Below are 23,857 nucleotides of genomic sequence, written 5' to 3'. Positions count from 1 at the left end.
TAAAAAAGGTCCCACGAAGTCAGCATGAATACGTTCCCAGGGCTTCTCAGATGAAGGCCACGGTGACAAAGATGACTTCAGGGTGGCGGCCTGTGACACACAAGGACAGCAGGAGCGACCATCTGTGTGATTTCAGAGTCGATGCTGGGCCAGTACACATGACGGCGTGCCAGAGATTTTGTGCGAGAGACACCACCATTGCCCTTGGTGAAGGAGGTGCAAGACCGAAGCACGCAAAGACGCAGGTACCACAAGACGCAGCAAAGCATTTTTGGTGGAAAGGAGGATAACACCATCCCTAGCCGTGAGGTGGTAACGCAAAGCGTAGTAGTTCCGCAATGGATCAGAAGTCTTAGCAGGCAAACAATCTGGCCAACCCTTCTGAATACAGCGTAAAACCCGGGAGAGGGTAGGGTCAGAACCTGTAGCAGCCACCAGCTGGTCCCTGGTGATGAGGAACCCCTCCACAACCCGCTACCTGGCAACATCCAGGTGGAAACTCAAAAGTTTATCCCTATCGAATGCCAGATCAGGACCCATGGGAAGGCAAGACAGTGCACCAGCATTTGCATGTTGAGGCATTGGCTGGAAATGAATCTCATAATTGAAACATGACAAGTACAGAGCCCAACACTGGAGGCGGTGTGCAGCCTTGTTGGGAAGTGACATTGATGGATGAAACAAGGAAACAAGTGGTTTGTGATCCGTAACAAGATGAAATTTGGATCCATAGACAAAAAACACCAAACTTATGAAGAGCATAAATAATGGCCAAAGCTTCTTTTTCAATTTGAGAATACTTTTGTTGGGCATCCATGAGCATTTTTTAGGCATAAGCAATGAGTTGTACAGAATCGCCAGAAAAATGGTGCACAAGAACTGCACCAACTCCATATTGAGAGGCGTCCATGGCAAGAACAAGATGTTGGCCAGGTCAATAAGTAGCCAGGCACAGGGCCTGTTTCAGCATATTCTTCAATTTATGGAAAGCCGCATTGCAAGATGCTGACCAGTGAAAAGACATGTTTTTATGCAACAGGCGATGCAACGGCTGAGCCACCGACGCAGCAGACAGTAAAAACCTTTGATAGTATGCTATTTTCTCCAAGAATGCCTGCAGTTCCTTAACAGATGTAGGGCGAGGAAGGGCATCAATCGCAGCGGCACTTTGATGAAGCAGACGAATACCATCCCAAGAGAGTTGAAACCCCAAGTACGTGATAGATGCCTGAAAAATTTTTGATTTCTGAAGATTACACTTAAGACTGGCAGTCTGTAAGGCATGAAAAAGTGTGCGGAGATTCTGAAGATGTTCGTCAGTAGTGGAGCGAGTGACAACAATGTTGTCCATGTAATTTATACACCCAGGGACAGTGAGCAATTATTGTTCAAGGAATCGCTGAAAGAGAGCAGGGGCACTGGAAACCCCAAATGGCAATCATTGGTATTGATAGAGGCCGAAAGGCATGTTAAGGACCAGAAACTGCCGGGAAGCAGCATCAAGAGGAAGTTGGTGATAAGCTTCTGACAGGTCAAGTTTAGAAAAATACTGGCCTCCAGCAAGTCTAGTGAACAATTCTTCAGGTCGAGGCATAGGGTAAGTGTCGATAAGGCACTGAGCATTTACAGTGGCTTTAAAATCGCCACAAAGAGGAATATCACCATTTGGCTTAGCAACGACAACGACAGGAGAGGTCCACTCACTGGAAGTGACAGGAAGCGAGACCCCTGAAGCAGTGAGATGATCCAGCTCCCGTTTGACCTGATCACGAAGGGCCACAGGAATGGACTAAGCCCGAAAAAACTTAGGCTGAGCAGTGAGTTTGAGTGTGTTATGAGCTTCAAAGTCGTATGCACCCAGGAGAAAAAAGGAACAAAAATGTTGTCAACAAGGAATCCAATTGAGCATAAGGAATAGCATCAGAGATGATACTGACAGAGTCATCTATGGAGAACCCAAAAACGCGAAAGGGATTGAAACTAAAAAGATTCTCTGCGTTACTATGGTTGACCACAAATATGGGAACAGTGCAAACGACAGATTTGTAAGATACCTCAGCATCAAATTGTCCCAAGAGAGAAATCTTCTGTTTATTGTAAGTCCATAATTGCCTAGTGACAAGTGACAGGATTGGAGAACCCAACTGAAGATATGTCTGGGAGTTGATGATAGTGGCAGCAGTCGGTTTAGCTACAGTTTCTTAGAGGTTTGTTTACGGTTAGGCTGAGGCTGTGCTTAGGACATTACTGCGGCCACGTCGGCTGGTGGGGACACGCCACAGGCTTCATCAGCAGTGCACAGAGGTTTGTATTTCCCCGACATCACCCCATGCCTCTATTTGCGCTCTAGCGGCGTGAGAAATTTCAAAAGACTGAGCAATGGATAGGACTTAATCTAGAGTCGGATTTGCCAACTGAAGGACATGTTGCCTAACTTCCTTGTCGGGCGCCGACCAGATAATAGCATCCCAGACCATGGAATCGGCGTAGGATTCTTTGTGAACTTCAGTAACAAATTGACACTTTATACTGAGGTCATGAAGTTCAGCAGCCCAAGTGCAATAGAATTGATTCAGTTGTTTTTGACAATGATAAAAGGCAACACGAGAGGCTACCACATGTGTATGCTTTAGAAAATAGACGGACAGAAGTGAGCACATTTCAGCAAAGGACAAAGACGCAGGATCTTTCAAAGGAGCAAATTGCGACAACAGCCGATGCGTTTGAGGTGAAATCCATGAAAGGAACAGAGATTTACATGTTTGGTCATCCGCGACATGAAATGCCAAGAAGTGCTGTCAAAGACGTTTTTTTTTTATCAGACCAGTCTTCCGCCATCTCTTCGTAAGGAGGAAAAGGAGGTAGAGACAACGACGAGAGACGTCCCGCATTTGATACTGCGTTGAAATCACAAATCACATTTGTGAGAAGTGTTTCCTGTTCTTTGAGACCTTGCAATAGTTGCTCTAAAGTAGCCATAGAAACACGTGGATCAGAGATGAAAGAGAAAAATTCATTGCCTCGTCGCCAATTGTTATAACTTCAAGTTGAACAAATATATTTCAAGGATGACGCAATACATGAAAGTCACAGATCAAGTAAACAGAGTAAGAAGTATGTCACTTTAACAGTCAAATCAGAACTGAGTTCGAGTCTAGCGACCGCTGGCTGGCTGGCCGCTTAGGTGGCACTGCTGCTGCACGGCTGGCAGACAGCGCCGCATATAGAGGATGCGCGTAACTGTGTGGCGGCACTTTGAAAGATCGGCGAGTCACAATGCTTTGTGGTAGAAGAAATTGTTAAAAAGAATGAATTTTTTGATGTATTCAGTTAATAGAATGAGTTATGTTTTAATTGTAATTTCTGTAACTTCAACATTGAACAATGTATAGTTGCAGTACCTGTTACAGTGAGGATAAATAAAGGCCCAATTTTTGGTTCAGAGTCAGTCAGTCCACAGCTGATTTTTAGACAAGAAACCTGTGTTGGCTAGGTTAACAACAATGCATCAACTTAACCATGAAATGAGTGTTACACAAATAGGCCATGTGTTAAAATAATGACAGAGTCTGCTCAATAGTGCCACTCATACCATATTATTCTGAAAAAAACTGTGGAGTTTGGTTTTTACTGCTTATAGATATTCAGTGGTAAGCTACTGCAGAAGTATGCTGATGTTTGCCTGCTAACTATTAATGAGACTTATTGAAAGTTAACCAATAGTGAACTGGCCATATTAACCATGCAATATTGAGGGGTTTTGAAAGTAAAGAACTGTGAAACACAACTGTGCAACTATCGGCTACATAATTTACAGTAGTCAGTGTTTTACTTCCACCTCCAATTTTTCAGCCAGTATATCAAAACAGTATGTCGACACTGAGGACCATCAATGAAGAAATAAAGCAGGTGCAAGTCACAATGGAGCCTGGATGACTTAGAAAGACCTAGAAGTAGTTGAGAGTTTCAGAAGGAACATTAGGAACAGTTCACCGAAATACAGGCAAGGAACATAACAAAAATGAATTTGACAAGGAGTGTAAAATAGCAAACCAGGATTGGTAAGATGACATACACAAGGCCATAGAAGCCTGCATGACTACGTGAAAGATAGATGTTGCTTATATAAAAATTTGTGGGACCTTTGGAGAAAAGGGAAGCAGCTGTATGAATATCTAGAACTCAGAAGCAAGCAAGTCTGAGCAAAAAGAAGGAAAAACTGAAAGGTGTAAAGAATATGTAGAGGGACTGTAAAAGGAAAGGACCTTGAAGATACTTTTACAAGAAGACAAGTAGTAGTAAATGAAGGTGAGATGGGAGATATAATACTGTAGGAAGAATTAGCCCACAGATCTTAAACTGAAACACGTCCTCTTGAGTAGATGATATTCTCTCAGGATTTTTGAGATTTTTGGGAGAACCAAACACGACACAGTTATTCCACCTTGTATGCAAGAAACATGAAGCAAATGAAATAGCCTCAAAAAGAATGTAATGATTTCTATTCCAGAGAGAGCAGGTGTGAATACCAAACCATCAATTGAGTCTATCATAGCTCCAATACTGACCAGAATTTTTTAACCAAGAAAGGAAAAATTGGATGATCAGTTTTGGATTTTGGAGAAATGTAGGAGTATGTGAGGCTCTAATGACCCTATGAATTTTTAGAATTTAGACTGAAGAAAGCAAATCTACTTTTACAGCATTTGTAGAGAGTGTTCACATTTCACAGTGTGAACTGAAATACACTCTTTGAAATTCTGGAGGTAACAGGGATAAACTGCAGGGGACAGAAAGTTACCTATAATTTGTGCAGAAACCAGACTGCATTTGTAAGAGTCAAGGGGCATGAAAAGGAAACTGTAGTTGAGAAAAGAGAGGAAAGAGTTAGTAGCTGCTCCAGGATGTTATTCAATCTGTACATTAAGCAAGCAGTACAGGAAACTAAAGAGACATTTAGAAAGGGAATTACACCTCATGGAGAAGAAATAAAAACTTTGTGGTTTTCTGATGATATTGTAAATCTGCCAGAGATGACAAAGGACTTAGAGAACCATTGTAAGGAATGGATAGTAGCTTTAAAAGAGTTTATAAATTGTATATCAACAAAAGTAAAACAAGGGTAATAAAATATAGTTGAATTAAAATGAGTGGATACTGTGGGAATTAGCTAAGGAAATAAGACACAAAAAGTAGCAAACGAGTTGTGCTATTTGAGTAGCAAAATAACTGATGATAGTCACAGTAGAGAGGATGTAAAATGCCCATCATAAAAAGCAAGAAAATGTTTTCTCTCTCTCTCTCTCTCTCTGGGATGAATTGTCTGAGGGCACAACTGCATCTGATGGGAAAAGGCAATCCGATGGTGATGGGAGTAAGGAGGAGGCTGGGACATGAAGGGGGGAGGGATAGCAGGTTAAGGGTGGGTAAAGGATACTCCTGCTTGTTGAAGCATGAGGTGAAGTCAGGAGGAGGAGTGGGGGGGGGGGGGGCAGAGAGAAGTAAAGGAGAGGGGAAAGACAAATGGATGCATTGGTGGAATAGAAGGCTGTGTAGTGCTGGAGAGAGAGCAGAGAAGGTGATAGGTGGGTCAAGGACAGGGACTAGCAAAGGTTGAGAATAGAGGGGTTACAGGAATGTAGGATATATTGCAGGGAGAGTTCCCATCTGTGCAATTCAGAAAAGCTCCTGCTGTTAGGAATCATCAAGATGGTGCAAGGCTGTGAAGCAGTAACTGAAGCAAAGCACATTGTATTGGGTAGCATGTTCAGTGACTGTCCAGCTGTTTCTTGACCACAGTTTATTAGAGGAATTTCAAGGGGAGAGACAGCAGAACACTGGTTATGGATTAGTTTGTAGATCACATGACTGCTATCACAGGTATCCCTGCTTTTCATGGGATGGGTGATACCTGTGACCAGACTTGAGTGGGTGGTGGTAGGAGGATGTATGAGATACAGGTAGGTCTTGCAGGTAGATGTATTGCAGGGATATGAGCCACGAAGCAAGGGGTTGGAAGCAGTGGTGGAGCAGGTATGGATAAGGATATTGCGTAGGTTTGATGGGTAGCTGAATACCACTGTGGGAGAGATGGAATGGGTAATGTGGTAGGTTATTGCTTATTTCAAGGCATGATGAGAGGCAGTCATTGCCCTGGCAGAGAATGTGATTCAGTTGCTCCAGTCCTGAATGGTATTGAGGCACAAGGGGAGTGCTCCTTTGTGGCCAGGTAGAGGGAATGTAGGAGGTGGTAGGCGAGTGGAGAGAGAATGCATAGGAAATGGAGAATGCAGCATTCATTCATTCATTCATTCATTCATACATCATGTTCTGTGACCCCTAATATGATGAAAAAGCTTTAAGGATGTGGAATGAGCCATGTTACACACTAAGATGATGAAGCAACTGCAGCTGATTACCTGTGTAAAATATACTAACACTAATTTACTCAATCTGATAAATGTGGTAATTGTTTCTAGATTACTTTAAGCATGTATGTTAGGAGAAAAACTGCTACTTTGAAAAAAAAAATATGAAATTCTTGTAATCCTGCTGGATGTATCAATGGATCAATCAACATAATTTTAATTATACTTACACTAACTTTCGGTGACATCACAAGGTATGGTGTGGAGTGATACATCTGCTCTCACTTGGTCATGTGGGTAAACAGCAGTAGGTGTATGGCCTACTTTGGACCATATCGCCTTCATTTGTCTCGGGTTGCTGATGTGTACTACTTGCTCTCTACTGGACTTATTTATGATGATGTTGCAATCAGTGGCTATTTTATATGCACTGATTTGTATTTTGCTATTACTTGCTGTCAACATTTGTGTGAGTGTTTTTTGTATGCAAGTGAATCCCAGTCAAACTTACACTGTTCCCTAGCACTAATATTTCAGCTGTTCAGTAAATCTACAGTGTGCTTTAGTAGCCAAGAGGTATCTACCTCCGGAAATTGTTTTTTCTGTTAAGTTTATTTGTATGATTTATTTGTACTTATTTTTTGTTCAATGAAACCTGTGTTGTTGTTGAAGCAGGCTTAAAATAGTGGTGACAAATGTTGTTTATAACTATAACATACCTTGTGCTGAAATATGGCATATTGGCCACTTTGCAGAATGTTACAACCTAGAAGTTTTTTGTGCTCAGGAAGTGACAGCTCAGCCAGCACAGCGAACTCATTCATAAGCTGGCAGACCCTGCTTCAGGCATTCTGGTTTTCCAGCCATTTAATAAGCCCAAGAGGATTGGGAAGGATACAAGATGCATTTATTTCCAGGCAAATGATATTAAATGCCCTGAGAGACAACAAGCTCTTTTATTATCTATTAACCCCAAGTTCTGTTATCTTGTGCGAAAATTGACCCCTTTCTCTCAATCATTAATGCTGTCTCTAACCACAACTCACGTTTGAGTGAATATGTTGCAGCAGAAATGCATGTGGCAGGCACTCATTTAGAATTCTTCCAGGATTATAAGGCAACACCAGACAGTTAAACATGTGGACTGTGGACATACAGGATCTGAGAAGAAAATGCAAGTTTACATGTCCTTGTGGGAAACCCTATGCAAAATCATTAATACATAATGTAATTATCAGATTAGTATCAGACAGCAAGGTGCTTGCTCAAGCATGAACACAGTGAGATCCTTCTTTATCTGAATGTAGTGTTGTTAGGGCTTTGGAGATTTCACAAGCAGCTCAGGTTACCTTTCCAAAGAATATGATATATCAGAACTATCACCTCAAATGGCACTTGCAGTATGACCTAGACAACTGGATGGGAAAATTGCAAAAATGTCACACTCTTCAGGTGGAAGTGAAATGGATGCCACACGACTGGCCAGACATCAAACCCTGCATCATTGCCATTTTTTTAACTCAGTATAATCAAAACTTTTGTAAACTACCCAGTTGTCCTGATTGTTTTTCGTTACATGCTATGAGTAGTTGCCCACACTATAATGATGTCTGTCAACAATGATTTTGCCAGGGTCATGTAGCAGATGTTTGTCAGAGCTGACTGAGCAGCCAGCAGTCGAGTGCTCCAGAGCAAATAAATGACATCACAGATTCAAAGGTTGAACCCCACACCTTATTCTGCAAGCAGTGGTTTGTGATTTCCATTTTGATACAGGGGTTTCAATTTTGACTATTAGTTACACTGTGTATATCTGACTGGGGTCTCTGCTCTTCAAATCAGTAGCAGCTGAACTGTGGACTTACACTCATCATGAAATTCTGATGCTATACCAGGTATTTCCGGAATTAACATATACACAACTAACCAGGACCCTTTCTTTCTTGTCTGTAATGAAATGTGCTGTTCCTCCCTCTCTCCCCTTTTTTGTAGCAGTAGAAACCTAAGTGGAAAATATCTTTGCCTCAGTGCATATAAGCATTTGTTTTTTCTGTTCAACACTCAGTCCAAACAATTGGTAATACCATCACATGTGCAGAAGTGGATTCTTAGTGTTTCCAATATGCTCACTGATTTTCTTTAGGTCTGGAAAATTCTTTTAATATTTTTGCCCAAATTGCATTGAGAGAGTAGGATTTTTCAAGGAATGCCTGATTCCTTCAGCCTTATAAGATGAAGTTAAAGAAGAACTGGATTGCTTAGAGGAGTACAGTGCTGTTTCAGATTCTTTAAAACAGATGAGTATAAGCTTTAGCCATTGTCTGGAAGCCAGGTAGTGTGTTACACTTTTGTGACAACTTGAGAGACACAGTAAATGCTCATTTCAATATGATTAGCAGACAAAGTTGCAAAATAGCTCTTTTTATTACTTGACAATGACTAGTTTCAAGTTTTTATTCATAATCCATTCTAAAATCATCCATCTAATCAGGATAATATTAATCCACATAGCAAAAAATCATGACAGTCATTATCCAAAGGTGCACAAATGCAGGTAATCATGAAACCAGACAGATACAAACAGAGTTTAAAGGAAAACATTGAAGTAACTCAAATGGGGGCTGCTAGAATTTAGAGAACTGACATTTGAAACTGACTACAAAATGATTATACTGTTGCCAACATATATTTCACATAAGGACCACGCTGATAAGATACAAGAAATTAGGACTCATAAGGAGGCATATAGACAGTCATTTTTCCCTCACTCTATTTGAGAGTGGAACAGGATAGGAAATACACAATTTTGAAAAACACAGCCCTCAGTCGCGAACACAATTAATTTGTAGCCTAGGTTTCGGTGTCACAAGGGACACCTTTTTCAGACAAAATTAAAACTAAATGTTACAGCATAACATACCAAAAATACGAAAGATGCGGTCATACCTGACAACATCAGATAGTCAGAATTAAAATAAAATGCAGCAGAGCACCACTAGGGGCTGCAATGTGCCCTCTGCTACAGTCAATTTGTGTGAAACAATGCATCATTTATGGAGTGTGGAATGTCCCTAGTAGTCAGTGCACATGCTTTCTTTAAGGCCAAAAGAACAGGTGTAAGCACTGTGAAGGACCTTGTGAAGCCACATAGTCGTGTGACACAGTGTTATCAACACCTGGCAGAGTTTGAAAGGGCTTATTGTGGGTCTCCTTGTGGCCAGCTGGTCAAGTTGTGCAATGTCCAGATTCAATGGCCATTCATGTGTGACAATGACTCTGTGTTGGACTGCATGGGAATGTGAGGGCTGGTATACTCGTCCTCAAGATTCTGGTCAACTACACCTGACCACCACAAGGGAGAATTGCCACACTGTGCTCCAACCAAATCATAACTCGTTCGCATCTGTACCTACCATCTGAAAACAAATAATGGTCTCCCTGCAACATTCTGTGTCATCCCACACCATTAATCAGAGACTAGTGACTATCAGAGTAGGGAATTACCATCCTCTGTGTAGCCTGTTGCTAACATCACAACACACATGACTATATGGAGTGGTGCCATGACTGGGAAGCATGGTCTGCTGATGGGTGGCACTGCATTATGTTCAGTTTTGAATCGCTATTCTGGACTATTCTGAAAAATTATGTTAGCAATCTGGGGAGAGATCCCATTCTTCAATTGTTTTGGAGATGCATAGTGGTGTTACTCCTGGCACCACATTGCAGGGAGCCACTAGGTATGACTATCAGTCATGGCTGGTAGTGATTGAGAGAACTCTGATGGCACAATTGTATGTCACAGACATCCTGCATCCTCAGGTGTTACCTCTCAAGCAACAGTATGGTAGTGTCATTTTTCAAAAGTTCAATACTCATCCATACATGGCTCATGTCCTTATGAACCGATGTATGTGTTAAGGTATTCCTGTAGCTGGTAAGATCCCCACTGATTTCTTCATAAAAACTTTGGCAGTATCCCATACAGCATCAGACATTTCTTTATTTAGTTTTTTCAAACCTTGCACAAGGTGGGGTCATGTTCAGAAAACCACAGAATAAATTACCTCTTTCCCTGCCCTGTCCAAGGCATCTCAGAGCATATGTTAACTTAAAATTACTTTCATAGGTATCAGCGTCAGTTTTTTTGGAGGAGGAAAATGAAAATTCACAGCCACATGAATTACAAATTAATTTAAAATCCAAAGCTATTCCCACTCTTCTTTCTTCTACAACAATCATGCATTCTGTATTTTTACAGCTAACTCATGAACATGAAAACTTTATAGCCTGGCAGAGAAGATCTAAACCAATAAGTCTGAATCCAGTAGAATTCATAACGCCGGCCGGTGTGGCCATGCGGTTCTAGGCGCTTCAGTGTGGAACCGCGTCACCGCTACGGTCGCAGGTTCAAATCCTGCCTCAGGCATGGATGTGTGTGATGTCCTTAGGTTAGTTAAGTTTAAGTAGTTCTAAGTTCTAGGGGACTGATGACCACATATGTTAAATCCCATAGAGCTCAGAGCCATTTGAAGCCATTTTTGAATTCATATCAACATCATTCACACATCTGTAAAATTCTCCTGTCCCAAGTTTCGATGCTGATGCTGAGAGCTTATGTTCTTCATTTCAAGCTGCTTCCTCTTTTTTGTTGGTAAACCAATTTCTATGAAACCTCTGTTTCTTAAACACAGTTTTTTCACCACCCACTATCCATAAATCTTGATTTCCATGTAAAGGTTTGTGAATTTAACCTTCCACCAACTAATATGTGTTATTATTGTCAAACAGTAAATAAACTACATGCAATAAAGTTTTCAGGCAAAGATATAGATTCAGCGAGAGATATAGATGTCAACCAAAGATATTGAAAGAAAACAACCTTCACACTGACAAAAATTCCACTGAAGCAAGCAGTTTCCCAGATGTCAGAAAAGGTAGGAGAGACCACCATGCAGAATTAATCAGTTTAACAATTTAAAGGCATTTCTGAAGCTGCTATCATGATAAAACTCACACATAACATAGATTAAACAGTGTAGATCAAAATCTAATAGGTGTTCAGTGCAGTATTCACCAAAGAGTATGGTCTGGGGCTTCATTCCACTTTTTGTGTATATAGCTCCTTCCTTCACATTTTTTCCATAGTAATGTGATACTAACTTGTATCCACCTAGGTGCATCTGCTCAATCTTTGTGGCTCCCAGATGATGTTCTGCTGTACATAGCACATCTATAGAAATACTTCAAGATTTTTTTAATGCCTTGTATTGACACGAGGAGCTCATTTTTCTTATTGAAAAAGCATTTTATGTGTTGATGGGAAAGGTCAGATGTATTATGACTGTTAACCTTCATGCTACCCAAGAGGCCTTTTTTTTAATTTCTGTCTTTCTTACTGCTATTTTGTCTATAGTTGTCTGGTAGTTCTGTCTTTCAGAAACACTTACCTTAGAAAAGGCATAGTGAAAACATAGGAAATCACAGGGATTGAACAGATACTATTGTAGCATAATGAATACTTCTGGATATTAGGGATATAAGTAACCACTTACTGAAAACATAGAGATATAGACCGTGACATGTAAGGTGCAGCAGTGTAGGGCAAGGGTGTTCATGTGTGGAGGCAAGGGGGTCCAACACCTCCCCTCCCCTAGTTCTCAGGGAAAGGAAAAAAAAATATAGTGTAATCAGACACTTTTCTTTCAAGACAATGATTTAAAAATCAGTATTATGGATGTTTGTAACAAAACTGAAATTGGAATTTTCTTATGGCTGCTTAGAAATTGCCATATGTCTTCCAAAGTATTAAAAATACATCACACTCCAAGGTCTAGCTCCTCTCCCTCCCTGCTAAGTGTTTCACAAGAATGCTAGGTATAGCTGATAACTAAAAACCTTGCAGAAATCTCTTCAAGGACCTAGAAAATCTTAGAGTTATGTGCAATACATATACCACCTAATGGTATTTAATAACTACAATGAATTTAGGATGAATTGTGCAATTCACAAGCACAATATGAGAAATGAAAACAATTTCCCTGCAGATGATGCAGGATTCACTGTAGAGTTTACATTTTGGTGTAAAATTATATATCTAGGTTGCTTGTGGATATGAGGAAGAAAATTTGAAGAACCAGAAACTAAAAAAAATATCTCAGTAGCCACTGTTTCTAATTTTACAGGATATCTGGATTCAGGGATGTAAATTATTTGTAATTCTAATGTTTGTATTAAACAAACCTTGACTGACGGCTAGTAGTAATGTGTGTTAAATTATATAACGGCTTTGTTTGAAGTGTTAGATAAAACAGCAGCTGAGTAGTTTAAAAAGGGGAGCACTGACTGTTTTGAAAAACTGATTTTTTCTTCTAATATACATTTACATACATGTTGTTTCATAATGAACAGTGAAAACTCACAAGAGTGAAATTACATGATAATAGAAGCAACATGTTCCAGTAGACATGAGTCTCCAAATGAGCCATAATTGAGATAACTGTAAATTTAAGGTTATGAGTCACTGCAGATAGTTAACATTTTCATTTGCTAATTACAAAATTTTCCTTTATTTCATAACTAGAATGTATAATTGGCAAAATTAATAACATCTAATAAAAACATGCTAGTGTGGGGAACTTCATACTTACATAATGTAAATTCTAAAATTTTAAATAAACTGAGATTTCACACAACAAGTACAATAGATTAGTCATTTAACATCATATTAAATCACTGTATTCACGTCAGCAGTATTGAAATCCATATTAGCAGAATAATTTATCATATTCCAGAAAATGAAAAACAATGTACTAAATTTGAGTTAGGAAAGCATTTCTTAAGAAGAGAAATTTGTTAACATTGAGTATTGATTTAAGTGTCAGGAAGTTGTTTCTGAAAGTATTTGTATGAAGTGTAGCCATGTATGGAAGTGCAACATGGACGATAAATAGCTTAGACAAGAAGACAATAGAAGCTTTCGAAATGTGGTGCTACAGAAGAATGCTGCAGATTAGCTGGGTTGATCACATAAGTAATGAGGAGGTATTGAGTAGAATTGGGGAGAAGAGGACCTTGTGACACAACTTTACTAGAAGAAGAGATCGGTTGGTAGGACATGTTCTGAGACATCGAGGGAGCACCAATTTAGTATTGGAGGGCAGCGTGGAGGGTAAAAATCGTAGAGGGAGACCAAGAGATGAATACACTAAACAGATTCAGAAGGATGTAGTTTGCAGTAGGTACTGGGAGATGAAGAAGCTTGCACAGGATAGAGTAGCATGGAGAGCTGCATCAAACCAGTCTCAGGACTGAAGACCACAACAACAACAACAACATTACTGAAGAAGGTGACAAAAAATTGTAATTTTAAAGGAAAAAAGATGAATCAGGCAATATACAAAGTAAAAAAAAACCAAAGTAAAATTACTGAAATAACAAATAGTTAACTGTAAATGAACTAAACAAAAATGTCATCTTTGAAGTCTACATAAGTGGCAGAAGCCATGAGGTTTTGTCCTTGATGTTTTTGTGACTTAGGACTGAAATGGTGAAGGCTAATTGTCAACTGGCACAATGAACAGAAAATGAAAACATTTAGTGTCATTTTATTTTACAGAGGATTCAGCACAATCACATATTGTTACCAAAGCTAAGTATTTCAGTTTTCTCTCAATCGTTTCTATCTCCATCACTGGCATGTGGTGATCATGTGTAGCTTTTGTGCTCCAAAAATTACCTGAGTTAATAAATGAGTATAAAATGCATCTATGTTACATACTGAGACGAAAAATTTTGAAAACTTCAAAATTATAAACATTTTATTTTAATTTGCCACCTACAGTTTGACAACGTCAAACATATTTCATACATTTTTGTGATGATCTTCATTCTACTTTCACACAGTGGATGTATTAACCATACACAAGATCAGTATTTTGGAATTGTAACTGCAAGTATGATTATGTAAGTAAGAGTAATTATGTAAACACCAGTACGGTCTAATATAACAGCTGCAAGTTTCCATTCACTTGGAACTGGTGTCTTTAGACTATTGGTCTTATCTTCATTGTCATCTTTGTCTGTGCTCTGGAATGAGAATGAAAACAAATAAATAAAATATTTTTCATAACAAAGCTCCTAAATAATTATTGCATCAAAGTCTCTTTAACCTATAGCTTCACTTGTCTTTAACAGATGAAACAAATTGAGCAGAACAAGGAAGTAAGGAGAATGAGAAGATAAACCAAGTAGAGCTTTATTTGAGTTGTACGCAACTTGCCATAGCCTTTCCCTCTTTTTTTGACCTCTTCACACCATCTGAGTCCTTTTTCTCTTTTCCATAAGAAGGAATCTCTTCTTCATTTTTGTCTCCTATCCTTGCTTCTTTTTTCTCTCTCTCTACAAATTACACCTGGAAGCCTGTTACAATGTCTACAATTTAATCACACTGTTAGCCTTTCAGTCTTCTCCTTGGTCATTCTAATTGTCTTTGTTCATTCTGTATGAGTGACTTCATCATTATGTTATGATACTGATGTCTTTTTTTAGGTCTTCAGATCTGCAGATATATTCCTTTTTTTCTGTGTACCCCATCCATTTTTTTATGTCATTGTCTTTTAGAATATTTGTTTGATTTCAAAGCAGCAAAGAAATAATAGTCATGGTTATTAAAATTCCATCATAGGCTCTCTTCTTACATTTTCCCTAACATTTTAAACATTGTGCCTCAGTGTAACTCAATCTTTTTATTTTATTTCAAATGTTGAATTCTACAGATACTTGCCTGAATATCTGTATGTGCTAGCACAACATTTCTGAGATTTGGGGGAGGCATTTTGGACCTAGATTGAATCAGTCCCATGGATTAACAGCAAGGGCCAGTGTGTTGGCCAGCTTGGATGTGGTTTTTAGGCAGTTTACCACATCCATGTAGGTGAATACTGGATGGTGCCCACATCCCACCTCAGTTAAATAACTCACAAATATTTCAAAAAGTTTCACACACTTTCGCATGGTTTAACACTAGACATAGACAGATGGCATAGACAAATTTCATCACAGGAAGGGTATCAAGCCATCCTATACTACCAACACTGCTGAATACAGATTAACATGTTGACCCTGTGAAAACATGGAATAATGCCAGGGAGAAGGAAGTTCGCTTCTACAGGTGTATTATGAAGATCAATGACTTCTCTCTACCTGTACATTTACATTTAGTTACTATTTTACATCTAATAGTTTCATTCATTTAAACAACAAGGATTTAGCATTGTTGACTATAACACTGCAGTTGTGCTATGTGTCCCTCTCTGTATGTGCTCTTCATTATCAACAACTATAACCTTATCATCAGCAATTAAAATAATCATTCCAAATCTGCTGTTATTCACATTTTGTATATAGTTCATACTTTTTTCCTTCAGATGGTGCCACTAAGTTCTTATGTTCTGTCTCAATTTGTCTTCCAAAATATTAAAAATATCTTATACCACCAGATCTTCCCCACCCCCTTCCCCCTACAAACTATCATATGGGTGCCCTTGTTTCTACACCAATACACTACTGACCTACTCTGCCTTCCACACCTCAAAAATACACTTCACATACAGAAGAATACACCACTTCCAAACACACTCTCTCCAGACTCACAAGGCAGTTGTCAAATTAACCCCAGAAAACCTAACACCATCAGAAAGACTCGTGTTCAACCCTGCACCCCCGATCAAGTTTGCTGGATTTGTCAAGAATCTCCTTTCCCTGGCTCACTCTCTTCACAATTACATTCTCTGTCCTCATTTGCTTGGTATCCACACTAGACTACTGACCAGTTCAAGTTCAGCACCTGTAAGCTCCAAGCACACACATGACTTGCTCAAACTATGTCTTAGCCGTTTCCAGCTTCCCTCTAACTGTTACCCTCCTCCCTTTCTACTTGGCTGCTTCAAAGTGCCTTTGCAAGAGAGATGTCTCTACCTCAACTTTTCCTCCTTCATTAAAGCCCTTCCTATTGACACCAACTGACACCAACAAATTTTAAATGCTCTGGTTAGTAGAACATCACCAATTGGGATTTTCTGTGATCTCTCTAAGGCGTTTGATTGTGTGGATCATGAAATCCTCTTAGATAAGTGGAAGTGCTATGGAATGAATGGTTCAGTACACAGATGGTTCACTTCATATTTAACTGGTAGAATGCAGAAGGTTGAAACAGTAAACCCACATAGTACACAAAGGGCATCAGATTATTCAGACTGGGGATGTATCAAGAATGGGGTACCACAGGGTTCTGTCTTGGGGCCTTTATTGTTTTTAATATATGTTAATGACTTGCCTAATTATATTCATGAAGATGCAAACTTGGTTCTCTTTGCAGATGACACAAGTATTGTAATCAAGCCTAAAAAGCAAGAATCAGCTGAGGAAAATGCAAATAATGTTTTTCAAAGAGTTATTAGGTGGTTTTCCGCAAATGGACTTTCATTGAACTTTGAAAAAACACTGTACATACAGTTCAGTACAGGGAAAGGCATAACACTGGAAATAAATATAGAGTTTGGGGGAAAATCTTTAGCTAAAGCAGATTGTTCAAAATTTCTGGGTGTCTGTATTGATCAGAATTTAAACTGGAAGACACACATTGACAATCTACTGAAATGATTGAGCTCAGCTACCTATGCTATTAGTGTCACTGCAAATTTTGGAGACAAGCACATCAGTAAGTTAGCTTACCATGCATATTTTCATTCGTTGCTTTCTTACGGAATCATCTTTTGGGGCAATTCATCACTAAGAAAGAAGGTATTTATTGCACAAAAACGTGTTATCAGAATAATGTCTGGGGCCCATCCAAGATCATCTTGTAGACAATTATTTAAAGAATTAGGGATATTGCCAGTAGCTTCACAATATATATACAGCCTAATGAAATTTGTTGTTAGTAACCCAAATCACTTCAGAATTAATAGCACAGTCCACAGCTACAATACTAGGAGACAGGGTGACCTTCACTACCGTTCATTGAATTTGACATTGGCACAAAAGGGGTGAATTATACTGCCACAAAGATTTTTGGTCAATTGCCAAACAATATCAAAAGTCTGACAGACAACCAATCGGCATTCAAAAATAAGTTAAGGGAATTCCTGAATGACAACTCCTTCTACTCCACAGATGAATTTTTAGACATAGGCCAAAGAAATACAATAAGCATTAACAATTGTACCGTATATAAGACTAACAATGATTATTTGGGATAAATGAATCTTGTGTACTTTGTCACGATCCACATCATTACGAAAGAATCGTGTTCATGATCCATAGAACAAGTAATATAACTAACTAACTAACTAACTAACTAACTAACTAACTTCATGGTTTGGAACATACAGCTATTGATGCTGAGAAACCCATCCTGACCTTACTATTTGTAATGCTGAGAAGGACTCTACACTATTTACTATTATGATTTACAATTCTATTCCAGAAGTCCAGCATTAGCTCCACCAACTCCTCAAAACATTGGGCTTATCCTAAACCTGTGATGTGAAACCATCTTCTTACTTACAACTGCTTGCTCCCAAACATTCACATCTGCAACTTTCATCAGTTTGACTCAGAGGAGGGGACGAAATACCATTGCCCAGTTAACAACAACAAGAAGTCAGCTTCCCCTCCTACACCAGCAAAAGTTCAATGAATGTCAATGGTGAAAGGGTTTAGTGTGATTGGCTTTCCTCCATATCACACTTGTTTCAATCTTATTACATGTATATCACCACAGGTAAAAATATATCGAAAAACAAAGATGACACAAATTACCAAACGAAAGCATTGGTATGTTGATAGACACACAAACAAACAGAAACACGCACATAAAATTCAAGCTTTCGCAACCCCGGTTACTTCATCAGGGAAGAGGGAAGGAGAGGGAAAGACGAAAGGATGTGGGTTTTAAGGGAAAGGGTAAGGAGTCATCCCAACCCTGGTAGCAGAAAGACTTACCTTAGGGGGAAAAAGGACAGGTACACACACACACACACACACACACACACACACACACACACACACACATACAGACACAAGCAGACATTTGTAAAAGCAAAGAGTTTGGGGAGAGATGTAAGTCGAGGCGGAAGTACAGAGGCAAAAATGTTGTTGAAAGACAGGTGAGGTATGACTGGCGGCAACATGAAATTAGGGGAGGTTGAGGCCTGGTGGGTAACGAGAAGAGAGGATATACTGAAGGGCAAGTTCCCATCTCCGGAGTTCTGATAGGTTGGTGTTAGTGGGAAGTATCCAGATAATCCGGACAGTGTAACATTGTGCCAAGATGTTCTGGCTGCACCAAGGCATGATTAGGCACAGGGTGATCCTCATTACCAACAAACACTGTCTGCCTGTGTCCATTCATGCGAATGGACAGTTTGTTGCTGGTCATTCCCACATAGAAAGCTTCACAGTGTAGGCAGGTCAGTTGGTAAATCACGTGGGTGCTTTCATACGTAGCTCTGCCTTTGATCGTGTACACCTTCCGGGTTACAGGACTGGAGTACGTGGTGGTGGGAGGGTGCATGGGACAGGTTTTACACCTGTCTTGTCCTATCCTTAATAAAACTCCTCAATATTTCCTCTCCCACATCCACAGCGGCTGTTCAGAGCGTCCTCCTACAGGCCAACCGCAAATTAGAACAGCATGCCACACTCCACCTCAAAAAACTATCCAATCTCCTGGTTTCCCACCTCCAGAAAGGCAACTCACTCACATACCACAACCTTTCCAGCAAACCTCAACCTCCTCTCACTGCACACAGACCCAGTCTCCCCCATCTACTCAAGCTCCCACTTCCAGCTCCACTCCCCCCAAAAACCTCAAAATTCTAATCAACACAATCTGGAACCACGACACCCTAACTCAGTAGTTAACCTTTCCTCCAAAACTCTATCCCAGCCTGAAACCTCTGTCCTATCCAAAGGCCTCACCTTCAGCCCTACTCCCAGATTCAACCAAACAGCCCTCATCAAAGATTTACTGTCCTACACTCATACTCTCTGCTGGAAAAATCTCTTTGCCATGAAGAAAAATAATCTTAATCCTACTCCTAATGATCCATCTCCCCAAGACACTATCCAAATTGAACCCTGCCTGGAACAGTTCCGTCCTCCGCCACAGTGGGACCCACCTCCTCTTCCTCAAAATCACCTTCACCAAACCTTCCAGGAATTTCTCACTTCCAGCCTTGCCTCTCAATCCTTCTTGAAAAACCTTAATCCTACTCCAAACATCACCACTGCTGAAGCCTAGGCTATCCATGATCTGAAGGCTGACATACCCATCGCCAATCTTCCGGCAGACAAAGGTTCCACGACCGTGGTACTTGATCATCTGGAGTATGTGGCTGAGGGACTGCGTCAGCTTTCAGACAACACTACATACAAAGTTTGCCAAGGTAATCACAAACCTGATGTCCAGGCGGAGCATCAAGGAATCCTCAGAACCCTAGGCTCCCTACAAAAGCTTTCACCTGACTCCATCAACCTCCTGACCCCCACCGACACCCCGCACCCCTACCTTCTACATACTTCCTAAAATTCACAAACTCAATTATCCCGGCCGCCCCATTGTAGCTGGTTACCAAGCCCCCACAGAACGTATCTCTGCCTATGTAGATCAACACCATGAACCCATTACATGCAGTCTCCCATCCTTCATCAAAGACACCAACCACTTTCTCGAACGCCTGGAATCCTTACCCAATCTGTTACCCCCAGAAACCATCCTTGTAACCATTGATGCCACTTCCGTATACACAAATATCCCACATGTCCGGGGCCTCACTGCGATGGAGCACTTCCTTTCACGCCGATCACCTGCCACCCTATTTAAAACCTCTTTCCTCATTACCTTAGCCAGCTTCATCCTGACTCACAACTTCTTCACTTTCGAAGGCCAGACATACCAACAATTAAAGGGAACAGCCATGGGTAACAGGATGGCCCCCTTGTACGCCAACCTATTTATGGGTCACTTAGAGGAAGCCTTCTTGGTTACCCAGGCCTGCCGACCAAAAGTTTGGTACAGATTTATTGATGACATCTTCATGATCTGGACTCATAGTGAAGAAGAAGGCCAGAATTTCCTCTCCAAACTCAACTCCTTTGGTTCCATCAGATTCACCTGGTCCTACTCCAAATCCCATGCCACTTTCCTTGACGTTGACCTCCATCTGTCAAATGGCCAGATTCACACATCGGTCCACATCAAACCCACCAACAAGCAACAGTACCTCCATTATGACAGCTGCCACCCATTCCATATCAAACGGTCCATTCCCTACAGCCTAGGTCTTCGTGTCAAACAAATCTGCTCCAGTCCGAAATCCCTAAACCATTATACCAACAACCTGAAAACAGCTTTCACATCCTGCAACTACCCTCCCGACCTGGTACAGAAGCAAATTGCCAAGCCACTTCCTCATCCCTTCAAACCCAGAACCTCCCACAGAAGAACCCCAAAAGTGATTCACTTGTGACAGGATACTTTCCGGGACTGGATCAGATGCTGAATGTGGCACTACAGCAGGAATATGACTTCGTCAAATCCTGCCCTGAATTGAGATCCATCCTTCATGAAATCCTCCCCACTCCACCAGGAGTGTCTTTCCGCCGTCCACCTAACCATCGTAACCTCTTGGTTCATCCCTATGAAATCCCCAAACCACCTTCCCTACCCTCTGGCTCCTACCCTTGTAACTGCCCCTGGTGTAAAACCTGTCCCATGCACCCTCCCACCACCACCTACTCCAGTCCAGTAACCCGGAAGGCATACAAGATCAAAGGCATAGCCACGTGTAAAAGCACCCACGTGATTTACCAACTGACCTGCCTACACTATGTAGCTTTCTATGTGGGAATGACCAGCATCAAACTGTCCATTCGCATGAATGGACACAGGCAGACAATGTTTGCTGGTAATGAGAATCACCCTATGGGTAAACGTGCCTTTGTGCATGGCCAGCACATCTTGGCACAGTGTTACACCATCTGGGTTATCTGTATACTTCCCACTAACACCAACCTATCAGAACTCCGGAGATGAGAACTTGCCCTTCAGTATATTCTCTCTTCCCGTTACCCATCAGGCCTCAACCTCCACCAATTTCATGTTGCTGCTGCTCATACGTCACCTGTCTTTCAACAACATCTTTGCCTCTGTACTTCCGCCTCGACTGACATCTCTGCCCAAACTCTTTGCCTTTATAAATGTCTGCTTGTGTCTGTATATGTGCGGATGAATATGTGTGTGTGGGCGAGTGTATACCTGTCCTTTTTTCCCCCTAAGGTAAGTCTTTCCGCTCTCGGGATTGGAATGACTCCTTACCCTCTCCCTTAAAACCCACATCCTTTCGTCTTTTCCTCTCCTTCCCTCTTCCCTGATGAAGCAACCGTGGGTTGTGAAAGCTTTAATTTTACATGTATGTTTGTGTTTGTTTTTGTGGGTATCAACATACCAATGATTTCATTTGGTAAGTTACATCATCTTTGTTTTTAGATATATTTTTCCCCTGCGTGGAACGTTTCCCTCTATTATTTTCATAGCACAGGTAAAAAGTTACATGGCAATAAATGATAAAAAGTATTATCAGTGAGACAGAAATGCTACAAAAGAAGCTTTTGCAAGTTTTATGCAACAGCATTGGTCTCGAGTTGTGAGCCATATCAATAAAGTAGCCAAGGGAGGGCTACTGGAGGAACAAATTGTAGAGACAGTCATTTCTATCAGCTGCAGCACTGATTCTGGATCCAATGAAGACGACAGCAATTATACTGTTTCCTGTAGTTGTGCCACTTACATCACAATTGTGAAGATTTATAAAATATTCATAATGCCCTGTTCAATTTGTTTATTGCTTACCAGTGCTTCACTGATGGCCACTTAGTGAGCACACAATGAAAGTAGGTGTTATGTGCTCATCTTGTGCTGGCCAATAACACTCCTTTCCACTCATTCCATGCAAAACCATCAAAAGCCACAACTTATTTTAATTGTGCTACAGCCTCTTTACGGTTCTCTCTATTATGCTCTAACATTCCCACAGAAAGATTCTTTACCTTAGTTGATCAACATCAGTAACAGCTGTCTACTGTATCCTTTCCTACAACCAACATACAATCAATTCCTCCATTGCCTTCCATAGTTCCTGAATCATTACTGCCAAAGTTTTTTTTGTTTTGTTTTTTATTTATTTTTTAATTTTTAAAATTATTGTTATTATGGACTACTACAGCACTATATATGAACATTCCCTATGCCCATAGCCTTGGTGCCATGGAACATTCCAATCCCAGTGTCATACTGCCATCCAGCCCACAACTTCTTTTTTAATCTTTGTTGCCAGTGACATTTTGACAAAAATTGTTTCTCAGTTGACATAAGCATTTGCAAGCAACTGGTTACAACTGATAGGGTATACATATTATCTTTCTGTGCTAAACTGTTTATAGGTAGTGCTCTCAAAACACATCAGGCGAAATGTCAACATTTTAAGAAAAAAAGACATGGTTGAATTTTCAGTCCTTCAGACATACAATCAAGTTATTCCCTGTCCTCATGGTGGTGGTTTGTGTGCCTCAGTGGTGCTGACATCTGAACAATAGCGCGTCTGAAGCAGGGGGAAGCTACAGTCAATATATTTCACAGGGAAACGCAGCTCCGCTGCAATGTTTAATGATGATGGCATCCTCCTGGGCAAAACATTTTGGAGATAAAATAGACTTCCTTACAGATTACTGGGTGGGGTACTGCTGAGGAGGTGGCAGTCATCAGAAGAAAAGAAAGCTGGTCTTCTTCAGGTTGGAGAATGGGCTGATGGACAGTTAGATCCCTTAATCACGTATGGCTGAAATACTATAAACAGCAGAACAAACAAATTATCACAGCCACGATTTATATACACAGTGTCATGATCCATGTAAAGTTTTTAGGGGCACGGGATTTCATTCTGTTGGGTATACGTCCCTTCAACTGGATAAGTTGAAACAATAAGAGATTGTTGAGAATTTTGATGAGAACATTGCACAATGATTCACTGAAAGAAGATGATTAATGCAATAAAAGACAACTGTGTAGTTTTTTAAGAGATGAAATAGTGAAGGCAGAAAAGGAAAGTCCAGGAAAAATGCAAATCCCCACAGAAATACTTGGATAACACAGGCTATATGTTAAATTTGATTGATGAAAGAAGAAAATATAAAAATACAGTGAATGAAATGGAATGTATGAGACCGACAGTAGTGAAAGGTGCAAAGCAGGAATAGCTAAAGGAGAAATGCAAAAGCTGTAGAAGCATGCATGACTTTAATACAGCAGAAACCAGAAAATGAAAGAAGGCTTTGGAGGAAAGGGAAGTACCTGTATGAAGATCATGAGCTCAGGGTCTACCTGGTACAAAATAGAAAAGAGAAGGCTGATAGTTGATAGAAATAAA

General features: G+C 40.4%; 1 protein-coding gene across 1 annotated transcript in view; it reads right to left on the bottom strand.

Moving 5' to 3' along the window:
* Positions 1 to 13,959: 13,959 nt before the first annotated feature.
* Positions 13,960 to 23,857, bottom strand: part of LOC126272985 (uncharacterized) — a 42,555-nt gene continuing 32,657 nt past the window's right edge. Inside the window, exon 3 of the mRNA XM_049976333.1 lies at positions 13,960 to 14,456. Within this exon, the coding sequence (XP_049832290.1) occupies positions 14,298 to 14,456 (159 nt within the window). The 3' untranslated portion in view covers positions 13,960 to 14,297. The remainder of the gene's footprint in view (positions 14,457 to 23,857) is intronic.

Source organism: Schistocerca gregaria, chromosome 5 (genome assembly GCF_023897955.1).
Source record: "Schistocerca gregaria isolate iqSchGreg1 chromosome 5, iqSchGreg1.2, whole genome shotgun sequence".
Lineage (NCBI taxonomy): Eukaryota > Metazoa > Arthropoda > Insecta > Orthoptera > Acrididae > Schistocerca > Schistocerca gregaria.
This window is presented reverse-complemented; position numbering and strand designations above follow the sequence as displayed.